Genomic DNA, 26904 nt, shown 5'->3' with positions numbered 1-26904 from the left:
TTGTTTCCACCAAGTTGATGAACGGCTGGTTAAGAGCAAATACAACTTAAATTTACATAGTGTCTCTAATGCAGTAAAATGTCCCAAGATACTTAAATGGCCTCCAGTGTGCCGTTTGACTTTTTAAAATAAGACATTTCTAGAAGCCCTAACATTTTATGGCTGGCAAACTGCATGTTTATCAGTTTGGATGTTCTCTTTTTGATTGTAGTGTAAACATGTTACTGTGCTATTTAGGAGGTTGTTCTGCAGTGTTAGCTGCAAGGCTACCTTCATTAATCTTCCTGTAGTGTGGAAAAGGTTTGCTATGAAGGCTAAAGATTGTGGTTTCCCTGGAACTTTTCTAAGACTGTGATTGTTGGTCAACCATTGAAACTATCCAGCCACTTACAAGCTATCATCAACGAGACTAACCATACAGTGGTATGTGGCTCAATAGTCCTTGACTGCATGCACCAGAACAAATTATTCCACCCTTGTGAAGGGAATTCCATACGGTGCCTTGGGCATCCTATCCGAGAAAAATCTCTGGTGCTTTGGAGAGGTGTTAGAGAAGAGTGAAGGGATGACTCAGAGAGTTGAAGCTCTTAAGTTATGAGGAGAGATTCATCCAAGTTTACTTGCTTGAAATTGATATGTGATCCTGTTTTTTTAAAGTGCTGAGAGCATTGGAAAGAATTCAGTGATTTGGAAAGGTTAGATGATTGGCAATGGTTGCAGACGTGGCGTATCCCCATCCCATATAATATGAGGCAGGCAACTGAGAGAGATCTCTCAGGAAGGGTTCCTGACCTCAACCTGTGAATTAATGGCATTCTCATACACGTTCAAACAACTGGTTACAAATGGCATTTGAAGGAATGGGGAAGAGGTTAGCAGACATTGAGTTCAATGCGACCAATCTAAAAGGAGGGCAGAGAAAATATGAAAAAGAGGGGAAAATGTAGATGTCAGGAATTTCCTTAGGGGAATGGGCATTCTCCTGATCAGGCCCTATTAGTACTTGTCTGTCTGAGGTTTATGCCAGTCTTCCAATCTTCACCTTCCATTGAAGTTAGAGCAAATGATCAGGAAAATCCCTAAGGAAATTCCAAGCAAGAATGCACTTTTTTCAAAAGCTATGATGGTGGATCTTTCCTCTTAAAGAGGCAACTTGTTGGTGAGACTCCTTCCTTAATATACATGTCAGGAAAGGATGGACAGGTTGGGTCTCTTTTCTCTTAAAAAAGACGGCTGAGCTGGTGACCTAATGGAGGTCTTTAAAATTATGAAAGCTTTTTATAGACTGGATACAGAGAGATTGTTTCCTCCTGTGGGGAAGAGCATAATTAGAGGCCATCAATATAAGGTGGTCATCACAAAATCCAACAGGGAATTCAGATGAAACTTCTTTATTCAAAGAGTGGTGTAAATGTGGAACTTACTGCCACAGGGAGTGCTTGAAGCAAATAGTATAGATGTACTTGAGGGGAACCAGACAAGCATGTGTGAGAGAAGGGAATAGAGGGTTACAGTGATAGATTTAGATGAGGAAAGATGGGAAGAAGCTTGAATGGAGTATAAACACCAACATGGACTAGTTGGGCCGAATGGCCTGCTTCTGTGCCATATATCCTATGTAATCATTAGTTAAAACACACCGTCATATGCCTCAGAAATCACCAGACTCCTGAAGTAACTGCTCTCCTTGGAACTTGGTCACAGCAGGAGACTCCCAGGAAGTCAGCGGAAACACTTTAGGGATGTCCTCAAAGCATCCCTGAAGAGGTCACACATCCCCGTTGGTGTCCCTGGCTTGTGAGTGACCAAAATAGAGAAGGTTCTTGATGGAAGGCAGCGAACACACGAGAGACTTTGTTGGGAACACGCAGAGGTGAAGTTGAGGCATCGGAGAGAGTACACAAACCTCCTAACCACTCATCTACCTGACCCTTCAAGCACCACCTGCCACGCATGTGGCAAAGTCTGATGATCACGCATTAGGTTTATCAGCCGCCTCAGAACCCATCGAACTATAGTGGAAGTAAGTCATCCTCGATCTTGAGGGTCTGCCTAAGAGAAGAAGAAGTTCTCATTGTGGTATTCTCACTTTATGGTGGGCTTTGATGGTGAGATTGTGAAGATATTGATCTGAGGTTTAAAAATAACCAAACTCCATCATTAAATAACTTAACAACATTCATTGTTTAGGCTCATGAGTGAAGAATGGGAGAGGGAATATGGAGGTACAGGACAGAGAGGAAGGACACTAAAATCATGGCTCCAAAAATGGGATTCCCTTTCCAAGTAGGTGCCATAGTGTTGAGACTTTCTCTTTAAGAGATTATTGATGATAAGGCTTTGTATTTAAAGGTTGAGATTAGCTATGAACCTGAAGGAGAATACGTCAAAGGATCTAGTAGCAGAGTGCTGAGACACTCTGCAGCTTCAGCTGTGTGTACCCATTACAGGGTTGGCCCAAAGTAACTATGTGGAGTCCAGATGATAGGTCTCGCACTGTTGTGTCACTCTCAAAGAAAATGCACACTTATACCCTAATGAGTAGCTCCGAGAGGCTGCTTTGCTCTAGATTTTACTTAATAACATAGTAAACCTTACAGTGCTTTGGGATACCTCCCAGCCTAGAGCATAATTTGGCCTTTCATCCTCCTCTTCTACTGAAGGTGCTAAATCGAATACCTTGTGCAGCTTGTTTTTCCTAATGTATCAGTCTAGATATTGAGCACTGGCAGGTTATGTGACAATTGGGGCAAATAGAACTGATATTGTTATCGCCAAAAATGTCATGAATGCTTCTTTGTAACCAGCTACTATGAGACTGCAAGAGCAGCCTTGGAGGTGCCTCTCCCTCTCTGACCTTCCCTCTGCCATGAGGAAACATGGGATTGGGATCTTGTGAGAATCCTCATTCTGTATCTGTGCTCCTCCTTGCCCCCCCTCCCCCACCACCATTCTGCGTCACTCTGTGGCCTGACCTGCATCAATCTGTGCCCCCCCACCATTCTTTATCACTTATCACTTTGTCCCCATGCCCCTACCCCCATTTTGCATCACGCTGTGGTCCTCAGTTCCCACCAAGACCAACAAATTAATTTGCCTGAAAAAGATATAACAAAATTATGGGGAAATTCTGAATTTTAAGAGAGCAGAGCTTGGCAACAAGATTATGTGTAATGCTGCATGGGGCTGTGTGATTATGTGTGATTCCTGATTCCTCTCTGGGTAAGAGAATCATGTACACTGAGCTTTCCAGCTTTTAATCACTCTTTATTTGTCACTTCATTTTTTTTTCTTACAGACATAAATATTTGTTTTAGATTAGCTTTGGTGCAATGCTGTGTTCTGTTATATAGACTTAGGCACAGTTATTTCTGAGCAAATGCAAACCTGAGTGGACTCACCAGTTTGAGTCAATATATTTATAAAACAATTGAGAAGTTTGAGCATGATGGAGGAAGGTACGCTACATTATGGTGATTTCAGAATGTATGCGATGGGCTCTCAAACAGAGTTGTTGGGGGTGGGGGCAGGATTGATGAACAGAGTTGATGCATTTGCTCCAATTACAGGGCAAGCTAATGCTTCCATATACACTGAAGCCTATAAATTGAAGAGACAAAGGCCTAATTACAGATTGCACACCAGCCCACCCTATGAAGCAGGGAGTGGGGTCAGTGCGTTAAAGAGGACAAACCACATTATAAGAATGGCCAATTGTGTTAGGTAGTAGAGAGCAATTGCTGATTATAGAACTGTGGCCTTGCATGAGTCTGCATCTTCAGGACAGTGGGCGGGTAAACCGGGGAGAAGCTGGAAGAGGAAAGCAAAACAAAAAGGCCATAGGCAGCCTCAGAACTTGGTACATGCAGAGCTGGAATGCATCTTTGAAGATGTGGTTATTCATACAGCTCTAGTTATATTGTAATTGAAAGATTTGAGATTATCTTTAGCCAGTTGTCTGGGTGTGGCCACCACTGGCTTCAGCTGAAGGAACATCTTGACCCCACATGAAGGGGTCACACCCTTGCCCTACAGAAATGCAGCCTTCCCTGAAATAGGCTCCAGATGCTTCACCCTTTAATAATCTTGTGCTTTTCTTGTTTTTGATATGTACGTATGCTGGGGATGGACGACTTCAAATTTAATACCACAACAGCACACTTGACATCCTGCCTGACACGTGGCTGTAGTTTCACACGGGAGACGATATATGTTCTGTAAATGGTACATTCCCTGTCATTAACTTTCTGGACTATCCATATCTCTTCTGTGCTCGGAGCTTCAATTAATTCACCCGGCAAAGTGGAAGCAAGGTTGCCTCAAATGATTTCTTCTTTCAAAACAACTTACTTTGTGGCCCTTCATGGTTCAGTTAAATAATCTCACCAAGCCCAGGACAGATCAAGAAGGTGCCATCTATGACCTTTGACCTGTGCTGAGTTAGATGATCAGCTGGGCCAGGCACGAGGATGCTACACTTAGTTTTATTGTTCCTGGGCTCATGGACCAGCCAGAGCTGCTGATGTTGTTGGCCATTTGATATCGCCACTTGAGAAATGCATGTCTCTGGATGAGGGTCAGGCTGGGTTTTGACCCTCGTTGTCGAAGCTGATACATGGAAGAGTGCCCATAGGAAACCAGGATAACTGGTAACCTCCCTGGTCTACATAACACTCTGCTACAATACTTAATGCATTCATCAGCTGATTTAATGGAAGAACCCTGTCAATCATTTTCTAAACTAGAAACAGTCCCTGGGTATTTTTTTTTGGAGATTCTCCCTCTCTACTGTCATACCTCTGGTGGCAGTTTACCATAAATAGTATTTAAGTCCATAAACAGGGTTCCCACTGGTGGTGGAACAGGACCCGCCCCAGCGAATGTTGCTCATTTCATCATGTTCAGGCTATAGAAGATCTTGACCATCTCAAATTTATACATTCATATATTTCCAAATTTCCCCATTAACATGGTATCAATAATCATTTTTGCTTTACCTCTCTTTCTCACTCCACACTCTTAACCTCTTTTGGTGTCTTCTGTTCATTTCTTCCTCATTCTCTTTCTCACTTGTCTTGCGTTAGCTGTCTCTGCCTCTGCTCCTTCAGTAACTCCTAAGCTTGCAGACTTTTACTCTTTCTCGTGTTGCCTCTCCCTTTGTTTCTTTTATATACAATGGCAGAGGGCAACTTCATTGTCTCCATTGTATAGCACTGAGCTGATACATTGTGTTGTGATCCTATAGTGCCTTGGGTCAAACTTAACTACTACTGATCACAGCAGGAGCTATGGTACACAGAAGTATGATAGTTGGTGATGGTGGAAACGGATAAGTCAATCTCAAACACTGTCAAAAATATTTCTTGCGTGTTTTTTCATTTCATTATTCTTGGATTCATTTAAATGGGAAAATCTATTCTTAGAATTTCACACAGATGCCACTTATACTAACTGTGGTGTGAGAGAATTGAACTGAGACAAGGAACAAGGTTAGAGAGGATCTTCAGCTTGCTCCAAGAGATTTTCTATTTAGAAGAGTGCTTTCTTGGTAATATTCTTGCCTCTTTTCTGAAGTCACTGATTTGTGCTGAGTTGTGTTTCCATGAGTGGCTGATGTCCTCCTACACATCTGATTGCTCACATTGCCACATTGTTCATGTGGCAGTCTAGATCAGTAAGCATTGGCAGGTTATTTGTTGATGGAAGTACCATCACAGCCAAGCTCACTCTGTGATTATTACTATGTTGATAGATCTAGCAGCTGTTCTGTATTAGAAAAGTTCTACAAGTACAATGAGGTGAATAACCAGTAAATAGTGGCATTAGTTGATGGAGGAATACTGGCCATAGTACTCCATGTTTATCTTGAACATCCATCTTGGCTGAAACTCTCATTCAAAGGACAGGATCTATAAGTATTAAGTTAGAGTGCATCTCTGCCCAAAGCTCCTTGAACAGCACCTTCCAAACCTGTGACCTCTACCACCAAGAATGACAAGGGCAGCAGATGCATGGGAACACCACCACCTGCAAGTTCCCCTCCAACTCTCTCACCATCCTGACTTGGAACTATATTGCCGTTCCTTTACTGTCGCTGAATCAAAATCTTGGAACTCCCTTCCTTACAGCACTAGGGGTGTTCCTACACCCCATGGACTGCAGCAGTTCAAGAAGGCAGCTCACTACCACTTTCTCAAGGGCAATTATAGGTGGGCAATAAATGCTGGCCTAGCTAGTGACACTCACATGCCATGAACAAATAAGAATTTTTTTAAAAAATAACCTACATTATATACGCAGTGGGATTTGAACCCATAACATTCTGACCCATATTGAGCCAGCTGCAACCTTGGAAGTGCATGTTACTGAAACAGTGAATGCCTGAATGCTCCAGCTTCTAACAATAATATCTCTAATCCCAATGACTTTAAAGTCATACACTTTAAAAAAGAGATTGTTCCAAAGAAGAGTCATATTCGACTCAAAACATTAACTCTGTTCCACTCTCCACAGATGCTGCCAGACCTGCTGAGTTTTTCTAGCACTTTCTATTTTTATTTTGGATTTCCAGCATCTGAAGCATTTTGCTTTTATTAAAAAAGGGATTGTTGGCTATGTAAACTACTCTCGGGCTGTAACAGTGGCTCTCTGCAACTGGTTGATAGGAGAGAACAGGAGTGGTCCAGAGCCACTCTGTTTGAATTTCCTTTTCCATTTGCAGAGAAATACTTCTCCTTTGCACAGTGCTGGACAATTATGAGGAGATGCTTGCTTTGGAAGAATGCAGCAGACATAAGCAAAATTTGTTGGGGAATTTAAGTTTAAAGGACTTTCGGCCTTGGGCTTTAATGAGTGTGATCTGAGTATCAGATCAGCCATGATCTCATTGAATGGCGGAGCAGACTCGATGGGCTGAATGGCCTACTTCTCCTATGTTTTATGGTCTTATGGAGTAATAAAAGATAGTGGAAAACTAAAATCGATGGGTGAATCTTCTGGATCACCCTTTTCATTCCCAGCAGCAGCTTTGCCAGGGCTGTAGACAAGCGTACTCAGTTTGCATTGAATTTTAAACATAATCAACAACCTGGGGCCAGGACAGAGAAGGTTCATCAATGGTGACTATTAGCAGGCAGGTGAGTGCATCTTTGCTGAAAAATAAATCTCTCTCAAACTGTATCAAGGAGCAATCCCCAGTCAGAGTAGGTTTGAAAGATTCTAAGCAATTCTGATATATGAAGTAGATGTGGGAGTATATTACACTGAAAGTATTCTCTCCCGGTACAGGCACAGTAATATCTTTCCCCACTGTAAAACTAATACATTTGACATCACAGCTGCATCCTCACTGTGAGCTTAGATTTTGAGAAAGATGAGTTGCAATGTCTGCTATTGTACTGTACTGTAAAGAACATGAAGATCCCAGGTTCAGTCCCTGGTTGGTGTTGAGTTATTGGATCACAGCCTGGGCAGCAGTAAGAGAGCTATAATTGCTCTCAGTTTTCTAGGTTAGAGAGGGATAAAATCAGTCAGATTTCCAATTGCCAAACACTATCTAATGATTTCTAATGGAAAGGGCAAGTTCTTGGCTGTTGAGTAAGGACAGGACTGGGGACAGCAGGGTGCCCAAATGGTGGGATAGCAAACTAACCCCCACCTGACCAGCTGTGAAGAATGACAAAAAAAAACAAAAAACTGCGGATGCTGGAAATCCAAAACAAAAACAGAATTACCTGGAAAAACTCAGCAGGTCTGGCAACATCGACGGAGAAGAAAAGAGTTGACGTTTCGAGTCCTCATGACCCTTCGACAGAACTAAGTAGAAATAGGAAAGGAGTGAAATATAAGCTGGTTTAAGGTGTGTGTGTGTGTGTGTGTGTGTGTGTGTGTGGGGGGGGTGCGGGTGGGTTGGGTGGGGGGAGAGAAATGGAGGAGGGGGTGTGGTTGTAGGGACAAGCAAGCAGTGATAAAAGCAGATCATCAAAAGATGTCACAGACAACAGAACAAAAGAACACATAGGTGTTGAAGTTGATATATATCTAAACGAATGTGCTAATTAAGAATGGATGGTAGGGCACTCAAGGTATAGCTCTAGTGGGGGTGGGGGAAGCATAAAAGATTTAAAAATATTTAGAAATAATGGAAATAGGTGGGAAAAAGAAAAATCTATATAAATTATTGGAAAAAAAAGGAAGGGGGAAGAAACAGAAAAGGGGGTGGGGATGGAGGAGGGAGGTCAAGACCTAAAGTTGTTGAATTCAATATTCAGTCCGGAAGGCTGTAAAGTGCCTAGTCGGTAGATGAGGTGTTGTTCCTCCAGTTTGCGTTGGGCTTCACTGGAACAATGCAGCCAGCCAAGGACAGACATGTGGGCAAGAGAGCAGGGTGGAGTGTTGAAATGGCAAGCGACAAGGAGGTTTAGGTCATTCTTGCGGACAGACCGCAGGTGTTCTGCAAAGCGGTCACCCAGTTTGCTACATTGGAGAGCGCGCGCCCCCCCCCCCCCACACACACACCTTAAACCAGCTTATATTTCACTCCTTTCCTATTTCTACTTAGTTCTGCCGAAGGGTCATGAGGACTCGAAACGTCAACTCTTTTCTTCTCCGCCAGACCTGCTGAGTCTTTCCAGGTAATTCTGTTTTTGTTATGAAGAATGACAAGGTATCAGAGGGCAGCCTCCACCCAAGAAGCACCCCCATGCAAGGAGTCAACGCCTAAAAGTAAAGAGATTCCTTACTGACAGTGGCCCTTTAAGAAGTAACATGATTGAGTGATTGATGAGGGAAAAGATGTTAATTAATTGTTTTGAAACCTAAAATCCAAAGTGGAAATTAATAGTACATCGTCAGGAAATGTAGAAGTACAAAACCGACATACTAACTGTGACTATCAATTCTTTCATACCGGATAACTAAAATGAAGTGGTAAGTGCCTGTTCAGGAACTTTTAATTGAAGAAAACTAATTTCATAGGCAACTGTCTGACTCTCCTCAATTATAACTTACTGAGCAAGATTCTGAAAATCACTATCATTTATTCCTGCTTAGAAGAAAATGTAGATTAAAAATGTATTAAAGTAAGGAGTTAAAAAAAATTTCCATTCCAGAACTGAGGATAGTTTGCTATGTTGGCAAATGAGCTATCTGACATGCTTTTCCTGCTCTCTGAATTGAAACCATGACCAGTTGCACCATTTCCTAAATTATTTGCCGGGATGTGAAAACTCTGGACATCCTTACCCTTCTCCACCTTCTAAAATCCACAGGCTTTTAAAACGCACTAAACTATTGCTTCTTAATGTATCTCATCTTCCCTGGATCTTGATGCTGTCCTTCCCTAGCTGCCTATTCCCATCTCGCAAAATAGCAAAAAAACAGTAGTATTGCAAAACAGGTATTTTTGGAATAGGGGATATGGAGAAAAAGTGGATAAGCGGGGTTGTGGTTCAGATCAGCCATGGTATTGAATTGAATGGCAGAACAGGCTCAAGTAGCTGAATAGCCTCCTCCTGCCCCTGTGAAATTTACTTGGTTATTTTTTAGATCCACATTAAAAGATCCATTCAGGTATTTATATTTTTCTGGAGTCTTGGCAACACTTACATGGTCTATGTTGTGTGGGAGGAGGGGAAACAGAATACGTGTCAAAGAAGTGTTTGCAGTAAACCATTCTGTGTGGTCAGTAACTATGACAACTTGGGATTTGCGGGTTATGAGGCTGGTTGTCTCTTGGTGGAAAGATTAATAAAACCAATACTCTTGTGTGTGATGATGCTCTTGGCAACCCAAGGCTTGTGTTTATTTAAGTTGGATGTCCATCCCAGCATCCTCATAACTCCCCGGTTGTTAGCTTGAATTTGCTATTTTCTTTTAACCAAGTTCTAATCCAGATTGTGGGAGATGATTTGAGTTTAGAAGTTTTTTTTTTGATTATGATGAAAATAAATTGCAAACCTCAATGACTAATGCTTCTACATCATGACACAGAAGTGAATGCAAAAAAATGGACAGTTTATTTTTACTTTTGTGCTTTGGTTTACTATTTTTTATAGTAATTTTTAAAATCCCACTAAAACTAAAAGGGCCTATTGTTTCAAAAATGCTTATGTGGCAGCTTCACAGATATGAAGCAACATTTCTCCATCAGCCTTGATACCAATTGTGTTTGTTCCCCTCTCAACAGTCAAAAGGCAGATGGAAATCAATCTCTTCCATGATTTAATCTTTGGATATTCCTATTTTTGGATTAGTTTTAAAAAAAGGAGAAATTGTCTCTGGATTACCAGACCTGCTAATCTGATGTACTGCAACTTTATGCCCTGCACAATATGTAGTCCCAGATCCCTGGTATAAGCTATTACAACATAGCACTGACCAGAGAATCTGTTCCAGGTGGTATGTTGTAAGGCCAAAATATTCAAATGCTTTTGAGAAGAGCAAATATTAACAAATTTTCTGATATCCTTGTCTTAATTTCTGAAAGGCAATATTGGTAAGAATATAGTGCTGGGATTCTGGAGAACATTAATTATTACATAGCAACAGAAAGAACTCAACACATACAGAAACAATATACAGAAAGAACTTTCAGTTATATAAAACACTTTTCACGACCTCAGGACTTCCCAAAGCATTTCACAGCCAATGAGATACTTCAAGTGCGTTCGTTATTGTAATGTGGGGAACTGCAGCAATCAACACATAGCAAACTCCCACAAACAGTAATGAGATGAACACCCTGATTTTTCAGTGATGCAAGTTGAAGGACAAATGTTGGCCTGGACAGCAGGAGAGCTCCCCTATTTGTCTACGGTAAGTGCTCTGAGATCTTTTGCATTCAGCTGTGAGTGCAGACAAGCCCTCAGTTTACCATCTCATCGAAAAAACAGCACCTCTGACAGTGCAACACTCGCACTGCTGCACTGAAGTGTCAGTCTGAATTATGTACTCAAGTACCTGGAGTGGGGTTTGAACCCACAGCCTCCTGACTCAGAGGAAAGAGTGCTACCCATTGAGGCAAGGCTGCCATCTAATAGAAAGCATACAGAGTTCTTATAACCCCATGCTTCCAATGCCCAGTGTACCTCAGATTGCCAGAGATCCAATAACCGCATGAATTCTCTGGGATACCCTTTGTGACTCCTGTTTGAAAACTTTGCACTGGAAGGGATTGTAGAATTTGTTGGGGGTCAGTGTTTATGGCTTCACGACTACTTTGAGAGATTGTGTTAGACTTCAGATTTTTGCTTCACTACTCTATAATTATGTGGTGTGAAGCTTTTCCTTTTGGTCTTACTGCAAGGGAAGGGTTCTTTGTCTTTCCAGAATATTCCAGCACTCCTGCAACTATATTTTACAGGGATAAACAAATTCTAGGTGGATATGATACTGTTACGATGGTCTATAACCATTTAGAGACATTGCTTCAGTATAACACTAACAACAATGTGCATTTATACAGCACCATTAACATTACAAAAGAATCTCCAAAAATGCTTCACAGAATTGTAATCAAGAAAAAGATGCCAAGCCAAAGAAGGAGATATAAGGTGGGATGACTAAAATCTTGGTTAAAGGTGGGAATTTAAGGAGGAGAGGGAGATGGTGAAGGTGAGGTGGAAGGGGTTAAGAGGAGAATTGCAGAATTTAGGTCATATGCAGCTAAGGTCAGGCCTGCTGATAGTGAAGGGAAAGATATCTAAGAAAACATAGCCCGACAAACAACATTCAGGGGTGTTGTCGGGCTGGAGAACTTTACAGAGATAGGGAGGGGTGAGACCATGAAGGGAATAAAACACAAAGATGATGAATTTAAATTTAAGGCATTGGTGAACATGTCAGTCAGCTGGGATGGAGATGATAGGCAAGCAGGACCCATGGGTAAAATCTGAACAGCAGAGTTTTGGAGAAGTTTATGGAGGTTGCAGGATGAGAAGTCAGCCAAGTAAACTTTAGAATGATAAGTCTGGAGGTGACAATGATAAGGGTGAGGGTTTTGGTAAATGATGTGCTGAAGTAGGAACAGAGGTGGGGAATGTTCCAGAGGTAGAAGTAGGTGATCTACGTGACAGGGTGATTCTGAGATTAGAATCTCGGCTTGAGGTTGAATAGGACACTGATGTGGAGGACAGTCTGGTTCAGCCTGAGGGTGGTTGGAAGGTGAATGAAATTGATGACCAGGGTATGGAGTAGATGGCCAGTTTGCAGAGTATGGTAATTGCTGGGATTAGTTACGTCCATTGGCATCACGAGCACATTCCCCGCACTCTGCCACATGCCGAAAAATCCTCATAAGAACAATTGGTACAAACATCAGTTTGAGTCGAAATATTTGTAGAAACCCTTTAATAATTAATATCTGATAACGTATCAATTAGAACCACCTAGAAATGGACTAGAGTTGTTGGCTAGGAGCCTGCAAGTTGTAAGCTGTGAACTGTTGGAGATTCCTTTACACCAGCTTACACTATATGACATCATTATGTTGGAAAGCATCTCAAAGTATTTCGTCAAGTGTGGAAGTGGACCTCAGCAGTTGTAGGGAAAGGATTTGGGAAAGGGTGATTAAACAGGTAAGTTTAACAGAGACTTTTGAAGACAAGGGAGAATGGGGCAAGGCCGGTGGGTTGGAAAAGAGAGTTCCATTACGCAGAGCAAGACAACTGGAAGTTCTGTCACATATGGCTAAATGGAGGGGAAAGGCCAAAGTCAGATGATAAAAGCAAAATACTGCGGGTGCTGGAAATCTGAAACAATAACAGAAACAAAAATAACTGGACAAACTCAGCACATCTGACAGCATCTGCGGAGAGGAAGAAAGAGTTAACGTTTCGAGTCTGTATGACTCTTCATCAGAACTAAAGAAAAATAGAAATGAGGTGAAATATAAGCTGTTAGAGGGGGGTGGGACAGGTGGAGTTGGATAGAGGGCCAGTGATAGGTGGAGGCAAAGAAGAGATTGCCAAATATGTCATAGACAAAAGGACAAAGGGGTGTTGACGGTGGTGATGTTAGCTAAGGAATGTGCTAATGTTGACACGAAGGGTAGAAAGTAGGACAAGCAAGCGACAGATAGCCCTAGTGGGGATGGGTGGGGGGAAGGGTAAAAGGTGAAGATAAAACAATGGATGGAAATAAATTTTTCAAAATAATAGCAATTGGTGGGAAAAGAAAAATATATTCAAAGAATATATAAATTATTAGAAAAAAGGGGGATTGGAAAGGGGCTGGGGATGGAGGAGAGAGTTCATGATCTGAAGTTGTTGAACTCAATGTTTAGTCCGGAAGGCTGTAAAGTGCCCAGTCGGAAGGTGAGGTGCTGTTCCTCCAGTTTGTGTTGAGCTTCATTGGAACATTGCAGCAGGCTAAGGACAGACAAATGGGCATGAGAGCAGGGTGGTGTGTTGAAATGGCAAACGACAGGGAGGTCTGGGTCATGCTTGTGGACAGACCGAAGGAGTTCTGCAAAGCGGTCATCCAGTCTGCGTTTGGTCTCTCCAATGTAGAGGAGACCACATTGGGAGCAGCGAATGCAGTGGACTAAACTGAGGGAAGTGCAAGTGAAGTGCTGCTTCACTTGAAAGGAGTGTTTGGGCCCTTGGACGGTGAGGAGGGGGGAAATAAAGGGGCAGGTGTTGCACCTTCTGCAGTTGCATGGGAAGGTAGCATGGGAGGGTGTTGAGGTGTAGGGGGTAATGGAGGTGTGGACCAGGGTGTCATGGAGGGAATAGTCCCTACGGAATGGCGACTGGGGGGGGTGGGGGGGTGGGGGGGTGGGGGGGGGTGGTGGGCGGTGAAGGGAAGATGTGTTTGGTGGTGGCATCATGCTGGAGTTAGCAGAAATGGCAGAGGATGATCCTTTGAGTGCGGAGGCTGGTGGGGTGATAAGTGAGGACAAGGGGGACCCTATCATGGTTCTGGGAGGGAGAGGAAGGTGTGAGGGCAGGTGCGCGGGAGATGGGCCGGACACAGTTGAGGGCCCTGTCAACCATGGGTGGAAAACCTCGGTTAAGGAAGAAGGAAGACATGTCAGAAGAACTGTTTTGGAAAGTGGCATCATCAGAACAGATGAGACAGAGGCGAAGGAACTGAGAGAATGGGATGGAGTCCTTACAGGAAGCAGGGTGTGAGGAGCTGTAGTCGAGGTAGCTGTGGGAGTCGGTGGGCTTGTAATGGATATTGGTGGACAATCTATCTGAGCTGAGAGTACAAGTGGAGGAGGAGGTTGTCAGGGTTTGGCAGAGTCTGGCCAATCTAGAAAACCAGCAAAACCTGACACGGCCCTAAAATGGCTGACAACTCAAACTTGCCTGAAGATGGGCACAGGCCAATTAGTTACATTAACTGTGCACTGGGTGTATACTTGTTATAACTTAAGCTATGGGCCTCCACACTGTTCTATCACATTCATGGGATCTGCCCCACCATCTGAACCAAGTGAACATTTTTCACGTCTGAGACAATGGGTACAGGAAGGCAATTCCACATTTCATTTCCTTAAATTGGTGTCTGTTTGAAAGTAGACTTGTTGTACAGTATTGATTGCTTTTATTCAAATGATAACAAACCTGACCAAACAAGTCTTTATGTAAAACAAACTGCTGATCCAAATAACTTTGGGAGCTATTACCTCACGAGCATGAAAACATGTATATAAAGCAGGATTGTCATTCTTCCAACACAGGTACAAGGTCATGAATAAAATACTATCCTCTAAGTGTAACTATAACACTTTTTTTTGAAAATAGAGCATTTTGTGTCGCAATGCATTTTGTATCTATTCCTTTTTATGTTATACCTAAGACTTAAACAAAACTATTAATTCACGGGAGCACACGTCTGCACTGTGCTGTATTTGAACAAGTTAACTTTAAAAAAGGAAGCATTGCTGCGCTCTTGTAAGTGCCTTATTATGCTTGAGTGTGATTTCATAAAAGTGCTCAAAACATTAAAAACATTATGTGTGGTCCGGGTCAGAACAAAATGGTCTTGCTGGGATGCAAGTAATAAAAAGTAGTAAAAAGAAATGTTTCTTAGTTCCTTTAAGGAAACCATGGCAGTAGAAACTTGTCAGCAGCATGATTGTTGCTAGGGTAGGAGCAGGCCTGACATAAGGCAATGCCTGTCTTTGCAGTAGAAGCTAATCGGCCACCAGGACATTACAACAATAACTACTGACTTACTTCAAAAGTACTTCAATAGCTGTAAGCTCTTTCGGACAACGTGACGTCATCAAAAGGTACTCCATAAATGCATTCTATATCTTTAGAGTAGAAATTGGAGCCTCCCCTGTTAGGCCAAAAATGGCTTCATTTCCCCAGTGCAAGCTTCCCAAGTTTCTCAGTTGAACTAAATTGCCATTAATTGTCCACTAGACTTCCAGCCCTTGCCCAGGTTATTTATTTTTCATGCGAGAGAATTTAGGTGGCGAATGTTATCTTTTGATCCTAAGGTCATTTCACTGGCCCGCTAATGCCTCCACTTTTTAGGACTTTCAATAATAAACAGAAACGCATGCCTGACATTTCTGCTGTCCATGAGGGGTTGGGGTGTGATTTTACTAAAGAAACTGTTGTTGCAGTCTTTACATGGCCTGTTTACATGGCCTTTACATTACCTGGCTGTGAACAGCTTTCTCAGCAGAGATTGATGATTTGTATGACTTACTGAAGCATTTTATCCTGGTTGCTCTTCAATCAGCATGCTCATTTTACAAACTATTATAAAGTATTTACAGCACAGAAATAGGCCATTTGGCCCAACAGGTCCATGTTGGTGTTTACCACAAACCTACTCCCACCCCTTCTTCATCTAACCCCATCAACATATCCTTCTATTCTTTTCTCCTTCATACATATCTAACTTCCCCTTGAATGCATCCATGCTAATCACCTCAATTACTTCATGTGCCGGCAAGTTCCACATTCTAACCACTTCCTGTGGAAAGAAGTTTCTCCAGAATACATTATTGGATTTACTAGTGACTTTCTTATATTTGTGGTCCCTAGTTCCAGTCTGGAACACAAGTGGAAACATCTTCTCTATATCTACCCCATCAAATCCCTTCATAATCTTAAAGACCTCTATCAGATGAGCCCTCAAGCCCTTTTTTTTAGCGAGAAAAGAGTCTCAGCCTGTTCAAACCTTCCTTATAGATATATTTCTGAGCTATTTTGATGTAATTCTTTTTTGTTTGAAGAGAGATCAAAGATTTATACCATCGGTGGTCATCTAAGCTATACCTTAGTTGGTAGCACTCTTGCCTCTGAGGCACATGGTTCCGGATTTAAGTCCCACTACAGAGTTTGAGCATAAAAATCGAAGGCTAACACTCCACTAAAGTACTGAGTGCATGTTGCATTGCTGGAGGTGTCATCTTTCGGGTGAAATGTTAAACTGAGGCCCCATTTGCCTGCGCAGTTTGATGTAAAGGATCCTATAGAAGAAGGGCAGGGGTGACATCCCTAGTGTTTATTTTTATGCCAATATTTATCCCTCAATCAACATCACAAAACAGATTATCTGGTCATTATCACATTGCTGTTTGTAGAAGTTTGCTGTGAGCAGATTGGCTGCCACATTTCATGCATCACAACAGTGTGCACTTCAAAAAAAAGTACTTAATTGGCTGTAAAGCACCTTGAGACATTTTGTGATCATGGAAGACGCTGTATAAATGCAAGTCTTTGTTTTGTTTTATCATTCAGGTTTACCTTGCAAAAATGGCCGAGACTGAAACTAAGGATTCTGGGAAACCAAACAGCAGCAGCATGGAAAACCTGACTGAAGATGGCTTCCCTCTGTCTTCGCTGGCCAACCTATTTGAGAATGATGAGAGCAGTGCTGCTGCTGAAGGGCCTCGGCCGGCTGCCCGGGAAAATGGCGACAGCAATAAACAGAACCTGAGATCGAAATTCCAAGGGGCGTTTAAAAACCGAATGCCTAATCCAATAGACCTTTTGGAGTCCTCCATCTATGACTCATCCATGCCCAGTATGGCCCCCGCCCCTAAAAAGGCTCCCATGGACTCGCTTTTTGACTATGGGTCCTACCGGCAAGGTAGTGACGACAAGCGGAAAAAAAAGAAACCGGCTAAAGAGTGAGTTTGGCAGAATTCACAAGAAATGTAACTTTGCAAAACAGTTTGAACAAGAGCTAGCGGTATTGCTACACATAGAATCACCAAGGGTAGAAGCAGGCTACAAAAATCAAATCTGTAAGACACAAAGCTTCAAAGCTCTACACACAAATAATCCAAGCCCTCCAGACATATAGCTACAAGTTTACATAGGGTGTTCAGCACAGAAATATATCATTTGAACCAATGGTTCATGCCAGCGTTCATGCTGCACATAAACCTCCTCCACCCTTTTTCATCTAATCCTATCAATTTATTCTTCCATTCCTTTCTCCCTCATCTGTGTGTCTCATTTCCCTTAATGCAAAAAAAAAAATGAGGTCCTCATACATAAAATTGCATGACCTCCTATGCATAAAAGATTCATGTGCTTTTTTTCTGGTCGCTTGGAAACGTGCAACCGTCAGTCTTAGCCCTTGAAACCACCAGAGCTTGGATTACTGGTAAAGGTCAACTCCTGATTGATCTAAATCCACACATCAGGGAGCAGCCTATCCAGTCTGCAAGGCTTGAGGAGTTTAAAGAGCTGAGTTTAGGAATAAATCAACATAGGCTTTGCAAGTAAGCCGGTAAAGGTTAAAGGTGTCAGTTGTGGCTCAGAAGTAACGCTCTATCTACATCCGAGTTGCAGGTTGTGCATTCAGGTTTCAACCTGGAGACTTGAGCAAATCATTTAGGCTGACATTCCAATGTAGGACTGAGGGAGTGCTGCACTGTCAGAAGTGGCATCTTTCTGATGTGATAATAAACCAGGGCCCTTTCAGCTGGCATAAAAGAACCCACAGCACTATTTGAAGAAGAACAGAGGAATAATCTGTTCACTATTTATACCTCAACCAACATTATTGTAGCAGATTATCTTATCATTTATCTCCAATAATCAGCGGGGGGATCTGATTGATAAAGGCAGCCTGGAAGATGAGTTCATAAGGTATATTTGGTATAATTTCTTAGAGAAGTACGTTCTACTTCCAACCAGGGAGCAGGCTATCCTCGACCTGGTAATGTGCAATGATTTAATCAATAACCTCATAGTAAAGGAGCCTCTAGGCGACAGCAATCGTAACATGATAGAATTTCACATTCAGTTTCATTGTGAGGGTTGTGGATCTAAGACGAGTGCTTTAAACCTAAATAAAGAGGCTATGAAGGCAGAGTTGGTTAAAGTGAACTGGGAAACTTACAGATTTGATAAGGGAGCTTAAGGTGAAGGAACCCTTAGGAGGAAGTGACCATGATATGATAGAATTTACCCTGCAATTTGAGAGGAAAAAGCTGGAATCAGATGTAACAGTATTACAGTTGAATAAAGGCAACTACAGAGGCATGAGGGAGGAGCTGGCCAGAATTGACTGGGAGATGAGCCTAGCAGGAAAGACAGTGGAACAGCAATGGCAGGAGTTTCTGGGAGTAATTTGGGAGACACAGCAAAAATTCATCCCTAGGAAGAAGAAGCATACTAAAGGGAGGACGAGGCAACCATGGCTGACAAGGGAAGTCAGGGAAAGCATAAAAGCTAAAGAGAAAGCGTACAATGCGGCGAAGAGCAATGGGAAACCTACAGGGGATTGGGAAACCTACAAAGACCAACAGAGGACAACTAAAAAAGAAATAAGGAGGGAGAAGATTAAATATGAGGGTAAACTAGCCAGTAATATAAAAGAAGATTGCAAGAGTTTTTTAGATATATAAAGGGTAAGAGAGAGGCAAAAGTTGATATTGGGCTGCTGGAAAATGACGCTGGAGAAGTAGTAGTGGGGAACAAAGAAATGGCGGAGGAACTGAATAGGTACTTTACGTCAGTCTTCACTGTGGAAGACACGAGTAACATCCCCAAAGTTCAAGAGAGTTGGGGGGCAGAGGTGAGTGTGGTGGCCATTACCAAGGAGAAGGTGCTAGGAAAACTGAAAGGTCTGAAGGTGGATAAACCACCTGGACCAGATGGATTACACCCCAGAGTTCTGAAGGAGATAGCTGAAGAGATAGTGGAGGCGTTAGTGGTGATCTTTCAGGAATCACTGGAATCAGGAGGGTCCCAGAGGACTGGAAAATCGCTAATGTAACCCCCCTGTTTAAGAAGGGAGTGAGGCAAGACGGGAAATTACAGGCCAATTAACCTGACCTCGGTCATTGGTAAGATTTTAGAGTCTGTTATTAAGGATGAGAGTTCAGAATGCTTGAAAGTGCATGGTAAAATAGGGCAAAGTCAGCATGGTTTCATCAAGGGGAGGTCATGCCTAACAAATCTGTTAGAATTCTTTGAGGAGGTAACGAGTAGGTTACACAAAGGAGAGCCAATGGATGTTATCTACTTGGACTTCCAGAAGGCCTTTGACAAGGTGCCGCACAGGAGGCTGCTCAGTAAGATAAGTGCCCATGGTGTTAGAGGCAAGGTACCAGCATGGATAGAAGATTGGCTGTCTGGCAGGATGCAAAGAGTGGGGATAAGGGGGTCCTTCTCAGGATGGCGGCCGGTGACGAGTGGAGTTCCACAGGGGTCAGTGTTGGGACCACAACTTTTCACTTTATACATTAATGATCTAGATGAAGGAACTGAAGGCACCGTGGCTAAGTTTGCAGATGATACAAAGATCGGTGGAGGGATAGGTAGTATTGAGGAGGCGGGGAGGCTGCAGAAGGAATTGGACAGGTTCGGAGAATGGGCAAAGAAGTGGCAGATGGAATACAATGTGGGCAAGGGTGAGGGCATGCACTTTGGTAGGAAGAATGGAGGCATAGACTATTTTCTAAATGGGGAGAGAATTCAGAAATCTGGAGTGCAAAGGGACTTGGGAATCCTAGTCCAGGATTCTCTTAAGATTAACTTGTAGGTTGAGTCGGTAGTTAAGAAGGCAAATGCAATGTTGGCATTTATTTCGCAAGGACAAGAATATAAAAGCTGGGATGTGCTGCTGAGGCTTTATAAGGCTCTGGTCAGACCACATTTAAAATATTGTGAGCAATTTTGGGCCCTGTATCTCAGGAAGGATGTTCTGGCCCTGGAGAGAGTCCAGAGGAGGTTCACGAGAATGATCCCAAGAATGAAAGGCTTGACATATGAGGAACGTTTGAGGACTCTGGGTCTATACTCGATGGAGTTTAGAAGGATGAGGGGGGATCTGATTGAAACTTACAGAATACTGAAAGGCCTGGATAGAGTGGATGTGGGGAAGATGTTTCCATTAGTAGGAGAGACTAGGACCCGAGGGCACAGCCTCAGAGTAAAGGGAAGACCTTTTAGAACAGAGATGAGGAGAAACTTCTTTAGCCAGAGAGTGGTGAATCTATGGAATTCATTGCCACAGAAGACTGTGGAGGCCAGGTCATTGAGTGTATTTAAGACCGAGATAGATAGGTTCTTGATTGGTAAGGGGATCAAAGGTTACGGGGAGAAGGTGGGAGAATGGGGTTGAGAAACTTATCAGCCATGATTGAATGGCGGAGCAGACTTGATGGGCTGAATGGCCTAATTTGTGTTCCTATTTCTTATGGTCTTATGGTCTAAACTAGGTTAAAAGGTAAGATAGCAGAGATGCAGTAGCAGACCTTGCAGGAGTTATTTTATAACTTTCAGCAAAGATTTACCCCAGTGAGAAAGAAAGACTCTTTGAGATGGATACATCTCCTGTGGCTAAATAAGGAAGTTAAAGATAGTCTCAAATTGAAAGAAACACTGCACAATTCTGCAAAGAGTAGTAGCAGGTCAGAAGATTGGACAGATTTTTATAGCCAGAAAAGAATGACGAAAAAAAATAAAGCGGGAGAAATTAGAGTATGAGAGAAAGCTAGCTAGAAATATAAAAGCAGATTGTAAGAGTTTCTACAAGTATTTAAATAGGAAAAGAGTAACTAAAGCAAATGTCGGTCCTTTAGAGAGCAAATCTGGGGAACTAATAATGGAAAACAAGGAAATGATGGAAGGGTTGAACAGGTGTTTTGTGTCTGTCTTTACTGTAGAAGACTTAGAAAACTTTCCAAAAATACTTCAAAATCAATAGGTGAAAGGAAGGGAGGAACTTAAAACAATCAGCATCACCTAAGGAAAGGTGCTGGGAAAATTATTAGAACTAAAAGCTGACAAGTCCCCAGGACCTGATGGCCTTCATCCAAGGGTCTTAAAAGAAGTGGCTACAGAGATAGTAAATGTATTGGTTATAATCTACTAAAATTCATTGGATTCTGGAAGGGTCCCAGCAGATTTGAAAATAGCAAATGTAACATGTTTATTCAAGAAAGGAAGGAGACAGAAAACAGGAAACTACAGGCCAGTTACTCTAACAACTGTCTTAGGGAAATTGCTAGAATCCATTATTAAGGAGATTATAACAGGATAGTTAGAAAATCGTAACGGGATCAGACAGAGACAACATGGTTTTATTAAAGGGAAATCAAGCTTAACTAATTTATTAGAATTCTTTGAGGAAGTAACAAGCAAGGTAGATAAAAGGGAACCTGTAGGTGTGGTGTACTTGGATTTCCAAGAGACATTAAATATGGTGCCATATCAAAGATTACAACACAAAATAAGAACTCGAAGTGTAGGGGGTAACATATTAGCAAAGATAAAAGTTTGGTTAGCCAACAGGAAGCAAAGAGTAGGGAGAAGTGGGACATTTTTGGGTAGGCAAGCTATAACTTAGTGGAGTGCCACAGGGACCAGTGCTGGGGCCTTAACTATTCGCAATCTATATCAATGCCTTGGATGAGGGGACTGAATGTATGGTAGCTAAATTTGCCGATGACACCAAGATGGACAGAAGAATAAGTTGTCAAGAGGAGTTAAAGAGATATAGATAGGTTAAGTGAGTGGGAAAAAGTTGGCAGATGGTGTTTAATGTGGGAAAATGTGAACTTGCCCACTTTGGCGAAAAGAACAGAAAAGCAGTTTACTATTTAAATGGAGGGAATTTGCAAATCTCACTGGTACAGAGGGATCTGGGTGTCCTGGGCACATTAATCGCAAAAAGTTAGTATGCAGGTACAGCAAGTGATTAGGTGGCAAATGGAATGTCGGTATTTATTGCAAGGTGAATGGAATATATTGCAAGGTGAAAGGGAAGTCTCACTGCAGCTGTTCAGGGCCATGGTGAGACCACATCTGGAGTATTGTGTACAGTTTTGGTCTCCTTGTTTGAAAAAGGATATAATTGTGTTAGAAGCAGTTCGGAGAAGCTTCACTTGACTCATGACAGGGATGAAGGACTTATCCTATGAAGAAAGATTGTACAGGTTGGGCCTTGGAGTTTAGAAGAATGAGAGATGATGAAACATAAAAGCCTGAGGGGGGTTGATAGGGTGAATACTGTGAGGATGTTTCTTCTTGTGGTGGAGATTAGAACAGTTTAAGGATAAGAGGTCTCCATTTCTCTTCCCCAGAAAGCATTGGAGGCTGGGTCATTGAATTTGCTCAAGGCAGAGTTAGATTTTTGATTGATAAGGGAATCGAGGGTTGTTGGGGGGCAGATGGGAAAGTGCAGTAGTTGAAACCACAATCAGATCAGCCATGATCTTATCGAATGACGGAGCAGACTCAAAGGGCTAACTGGTCTACTTCTGCTCCTAATTCTTGTGTTCCTATGTTCTTATGTTCCTATCTCATTTGCTGTTGTGCCTCTCTACATTTCCAATAGTGACCACATTTCAAAAGTACTTCATTGGTTGTGAAATGGTTTAGAATTTCTCGTGGAGAAGGAAAACATTATGCAAATGCACATTTGTTCATATGAAGTGTTAGAGGCTTCAAAACCTGGTTAAATAAGATCATAAGATGATAAGAAATAGGAGCAGGAATAGGTCATTCAGCTCATTTACCCTTCTCTGCCATTTAATAAGATCGTGGCTGATCTTAATGCCACTTTCTTGCCAATCCCCCATAACCCTTGATTCCCTTGTCGATCAAAAATCTGTATAACTCAGCCTTGAATATATTCAATGACCCAGCCTCCACTGCTCTCTGTGGAACAGAATTCCAAAGACTAGCAACCCTCTGAAAGAAGAAGTTACTCCTCTCGAGGAGCTCAAGGGTTGAATTTGGGCTGCAGACTATGTTTCGGACATCTGTGATATACTAGAGAAGTGGCCATGTGTTATATGCAAGAACATAGAGCCAGGATTGTATTTTGTACAGAATAACAGTGATTTAGGATTGTTTAACATTTAGAAGCCTACTTTTTCTGATTGCTGTTATTTGAACATTGACTGGGAATTTCTTGCTGAGATATGTGATAGTGTGTTACATTCCAGATAATAGTCTTAGGAATCTATTGTATACAGAATAACAGAGCTGTGGGGATGTATTATGTACAAGATAATGGAGAGCTGAGATTGCAGTACATTGGGATAGCAGAATATTAGAGTTCAGGAGATGTCACTGCAGTTCTCCCAAAGGCCAAATAGATAAATATGCCACTTGTAACACTAAGCCAAACTGACTTGGGAAGTTTCTCAATCCCAATTACCAAAGAAAGCTAGACGTACAATCCTCCAATGAGTAAAGGGAGGAGCAAAATGAACCAGGGTTCCAGTTCCTGATTACTATCCACAACATCCAGTGACGCCTGGAGGAGGCATAGATTTAAGGTAAGGGGCAGGAGGTTTAGAGGGAATGTGAGGAGGAAATTTTTCACCCAGAGGGTGGTGGGAGTTTGGAACTCACTGCCTGAAAGGGTGGTAGAGGCAGATACCCTCATAACATTTAAGAAGTATTTGGATATGCACTTGCGATGCCATAGCATACAAGAATAGTTAGGTACTTGTTTGACCAGCGCAGACTCGATGGGCTGAAGGACCCTTTTCTGTGCTGCAGACCTCTGACTCTATGACCTGTTGGTAATATGCCTGGTTCTGCAATGTGCCTCAATGTTGAGCAACATAAACAAAGGTTAGTTATTTGGACTAGGTCTGCACAAGAGTAGAACTGATGGGCACCTTCAAAAAAGAAGGGGAAAAAATTTGATTGTGAAGTATTATGACTTATCAATATCTTTCCATCTTTGTGTTACATTGTAGAATGATCCTGCCGAACATGCTGCTTTTTAAAATAGATATGAAAAGAACTGAAGGTGATGAGTGGGAGGGAACACTTGAGGTGAGAAGGGAGAAGGAGGAAAACCCTAACCCCGAGAGGACAAGAAGAGATGGGGAGATAGTTTATGGTATGGGATGCAGAGAGAAACCTTGATTTGAGGGAAGAGAATGAAAGAATGTGTTAGGGGGAGAAGGAAAAGGTGAATATTGTTTGAAGAGGGCATCTGGCTCTGCTGTAAGTGCCATAGTGGTTTATATACATATATCTGGAGGAGTATGAGACGTATATAGAGGCATTGGAAACATTTCCGACATGTATAAAGTGTTTCCATGCTGGGGAATTTGAGGATATCCAAAAAGATCAAAATGCTTATTTTATTGTCAATGAGGTTCAAAGCTTAACTCTGGGTTGAACAGGACACTGTACATTGTTGGATTCAGTCTGAGCAAGTAACCGCGGACGGAGATATTACAGGTGGCAATGTTTAGTTTGAATCAATGGAAGCAGTCTCCCCTCTGAGTAATTATGTGTTTATTGAGCTTGAGTCCACTACCTGACACAGAGGAGATCCTGCTACAAGTGAGTCAGGCAGTGAGTTCAAGCCCCTGAAACACATAATCCAGACTGACTGTCCAATGCAGTCTGACTGTCTAATACAGTTCAGAGGGAGGACTCCTTTGCCCAGAAGTGCTGTCTTTTGGGTGAGATGTTGAACTATGACCCCAAGTTCCTGATCAAATGGTTGTAAACGATCCCATGGTGCTACTCAAAGAGAGCATGGGCTTTTCCAAGTGTCCTGGCCAACATTTACCCATCATGTAACAACACTAAAACAAATTAATTGGTAGTGGTTTGTTCAGAATCTTAATAGGAAAAGCATATATAATAAGTATTTTCCTGAGGTTAGTTTTAAATGACATTCTTGAATAAAAGAAATTTGAATTTATATAGCACCTTTCATAACCCCAGGGCATCCTAATGGGCTTTACAGCCAATTAAGTACTATTGTGTAATATAGGAGTTCTCCCATAGTTTTGGCTAACGTTTATCCATTACATCATCCAGTCCCACTAAATGAGTTATACAGTAATGAAGAATTTCAAGGAAATGTAACTCCAGACAAATGTACTCATTGACAATTTACTCGATGGAATAAATTTTGACAGGCTACATGTTGTGCATTATTACATGGTATGATGCTTCTGTTGGTATAAACCAGACAACTGCTGTTGGTATTATAATATATAACACACTATGTGTTACAGAGGTACAATATTTCTTTGAGTAGAATATATAGAATAATTGATAGTGTTTGAAATCAGAAGTGTTCCATTGACATTATAAACCACAAGAATGATGCTTGATAGTTTCTCATTTTTGCTAGTTTTATTATAGCTAACAGATCATGTTTTTGATTTTGTACAAGTATTTGGCATCATTAACATTCTTACACATGCAGCCTACGAGTTTATTCAAGGTAGGGAACAGAAGAGGAGGTAGGGAGCAAGGGTGAAGGGGCCTGTCAGATTTGGAAATCTTGAGGAACAAGAGGTAGGAGGTTTGAGGATGAGTTGGCACTGGGGGTGAGTGGTTCAAAGAGAGAGTGGAGATGAAAAGGGAAAGAGATGGGAGTTCAGATGTGGTGGAAAGTTCAGACCTAACTTATTTTTCTGCTTGCTGCACAAATTGTGAACATTGAAGTGGGGAAGTGTCACGATGGCTGAAACTTAGTTGGATGGATTATCACAGTAAAAGTACTAAACCAATGAGATTGTGTAAACATGGGCCCAAATTAAACTATACTGTCTTGCAGACACAAAAATATTTATTATGTAGATATAAGTAGATACATTGGAGTAAATTTTCATCTTTGGGCCTCCTGCTCCAGGGTTTTATGTCCTGATAATTCAAAACAACAGGCCAGAATTTGTTATAAAGGGGCATCTATTGACATCTGCTGATAGTCGGACTTGATCCTGCACTTATTTACTCAAAATATTTTTGCCCATAAAGTTACTGGAAGCATGAACTAATAACAGTGCAGCAAAGGAAATAAGGAATTTGGAACCTCAATCAACTAATAAGATTTAAGGATTAGGAAATAAACATCGGAAGGACTGGGATGGAGGGTGAATTAGAGGGGGTGAATTCAACATCAAATCAGGTACAGGAAGAGAAATAGAGAGAGGGGAAGTATGTTTGGATTAAGAGAAAAAAAGATGCACAAAGTAAAAAGTAAGCAATTTCTAAAATTCAAAATCTGACATTTTAAAACTCCCGGAAAAGTTCAAAACCTGAAGGAATGAGACTCCACATTTGTAATAGTTCATTTATAGTGCCAAAGATGTTGTTTGACAGCTATTAACACTTATTACTTCATTGAAAGGTTTCTTGTGCTTAAAATGACAAGACTCTGCAGTGAGCTTAAAGGGCAAATTAAGTAAGTTCCTACAAAAAGGGGAAGTTAAGGGCGAGGTGCCATTTTGCAAAGCCAACAGTGGTGCAACGCAACCAGGTAGCAACTTTTGGATATTCACATATATCTGTGCATTTGCTCCTTGCCTGACGATGCTGTACCATTTTCTCATAAGTCATAAGTCTTGCTGATAGTTTGACAGAAAATTCTGGCCAACATTCTACCACATACTTTCCAGAAGACTTTCAAATTGCTGTCCTTGTCATCTAATTCCCTGAACAGCCTTGCTCTATTCTATCTCTGCAATCTGCTCAACTCTCG

General features: G+C 41.8%; 1 protein-coding gene across 1 annotated transcript in view; it reads left to right on the top strand.

The window, feature by feature from the left end:
- The window catches only part of trpv4 (transient receptor potential cation channel, subfamily V, member 4), a 124264-nt gene that overhangs the window by 10798 nt on the left and 86562 nt on the right, over window positions 1–26904 (top strand). The window contains exon 2 of the mRNA XM_041202774.1: window positions 16710–17101. Within this exon, the coding sequence (XP_041058708.1) occupies window positions 16725–17101 (377 nt within the window). The 5' untranslated portion in view covers window positions 16710–16724. The remainder of the gene's footprint in view (window positions 1–16709; window positions 17102–26904) is intronic.

This window comes from Carcharodon carcharias, chromosome 13, assembly GCF_017639515.1.
Source record: "Carcharodon carcharias isolate sCarCar2 chromosome 13, sCarCar2.pri, whole genome shotgun sequence".
Classification (NCBI taxonomy): Eukaryota; Metazoa; Chordata; class Chondrichthyes; order Lamniformes; family Lamnidae; genus Carcharodon; species Carcharodon carcharias.
Note: the sequence above shows the minus strand (reverse complement) of the source record. Positions and strands in the feature narration are given on the sequence as shown.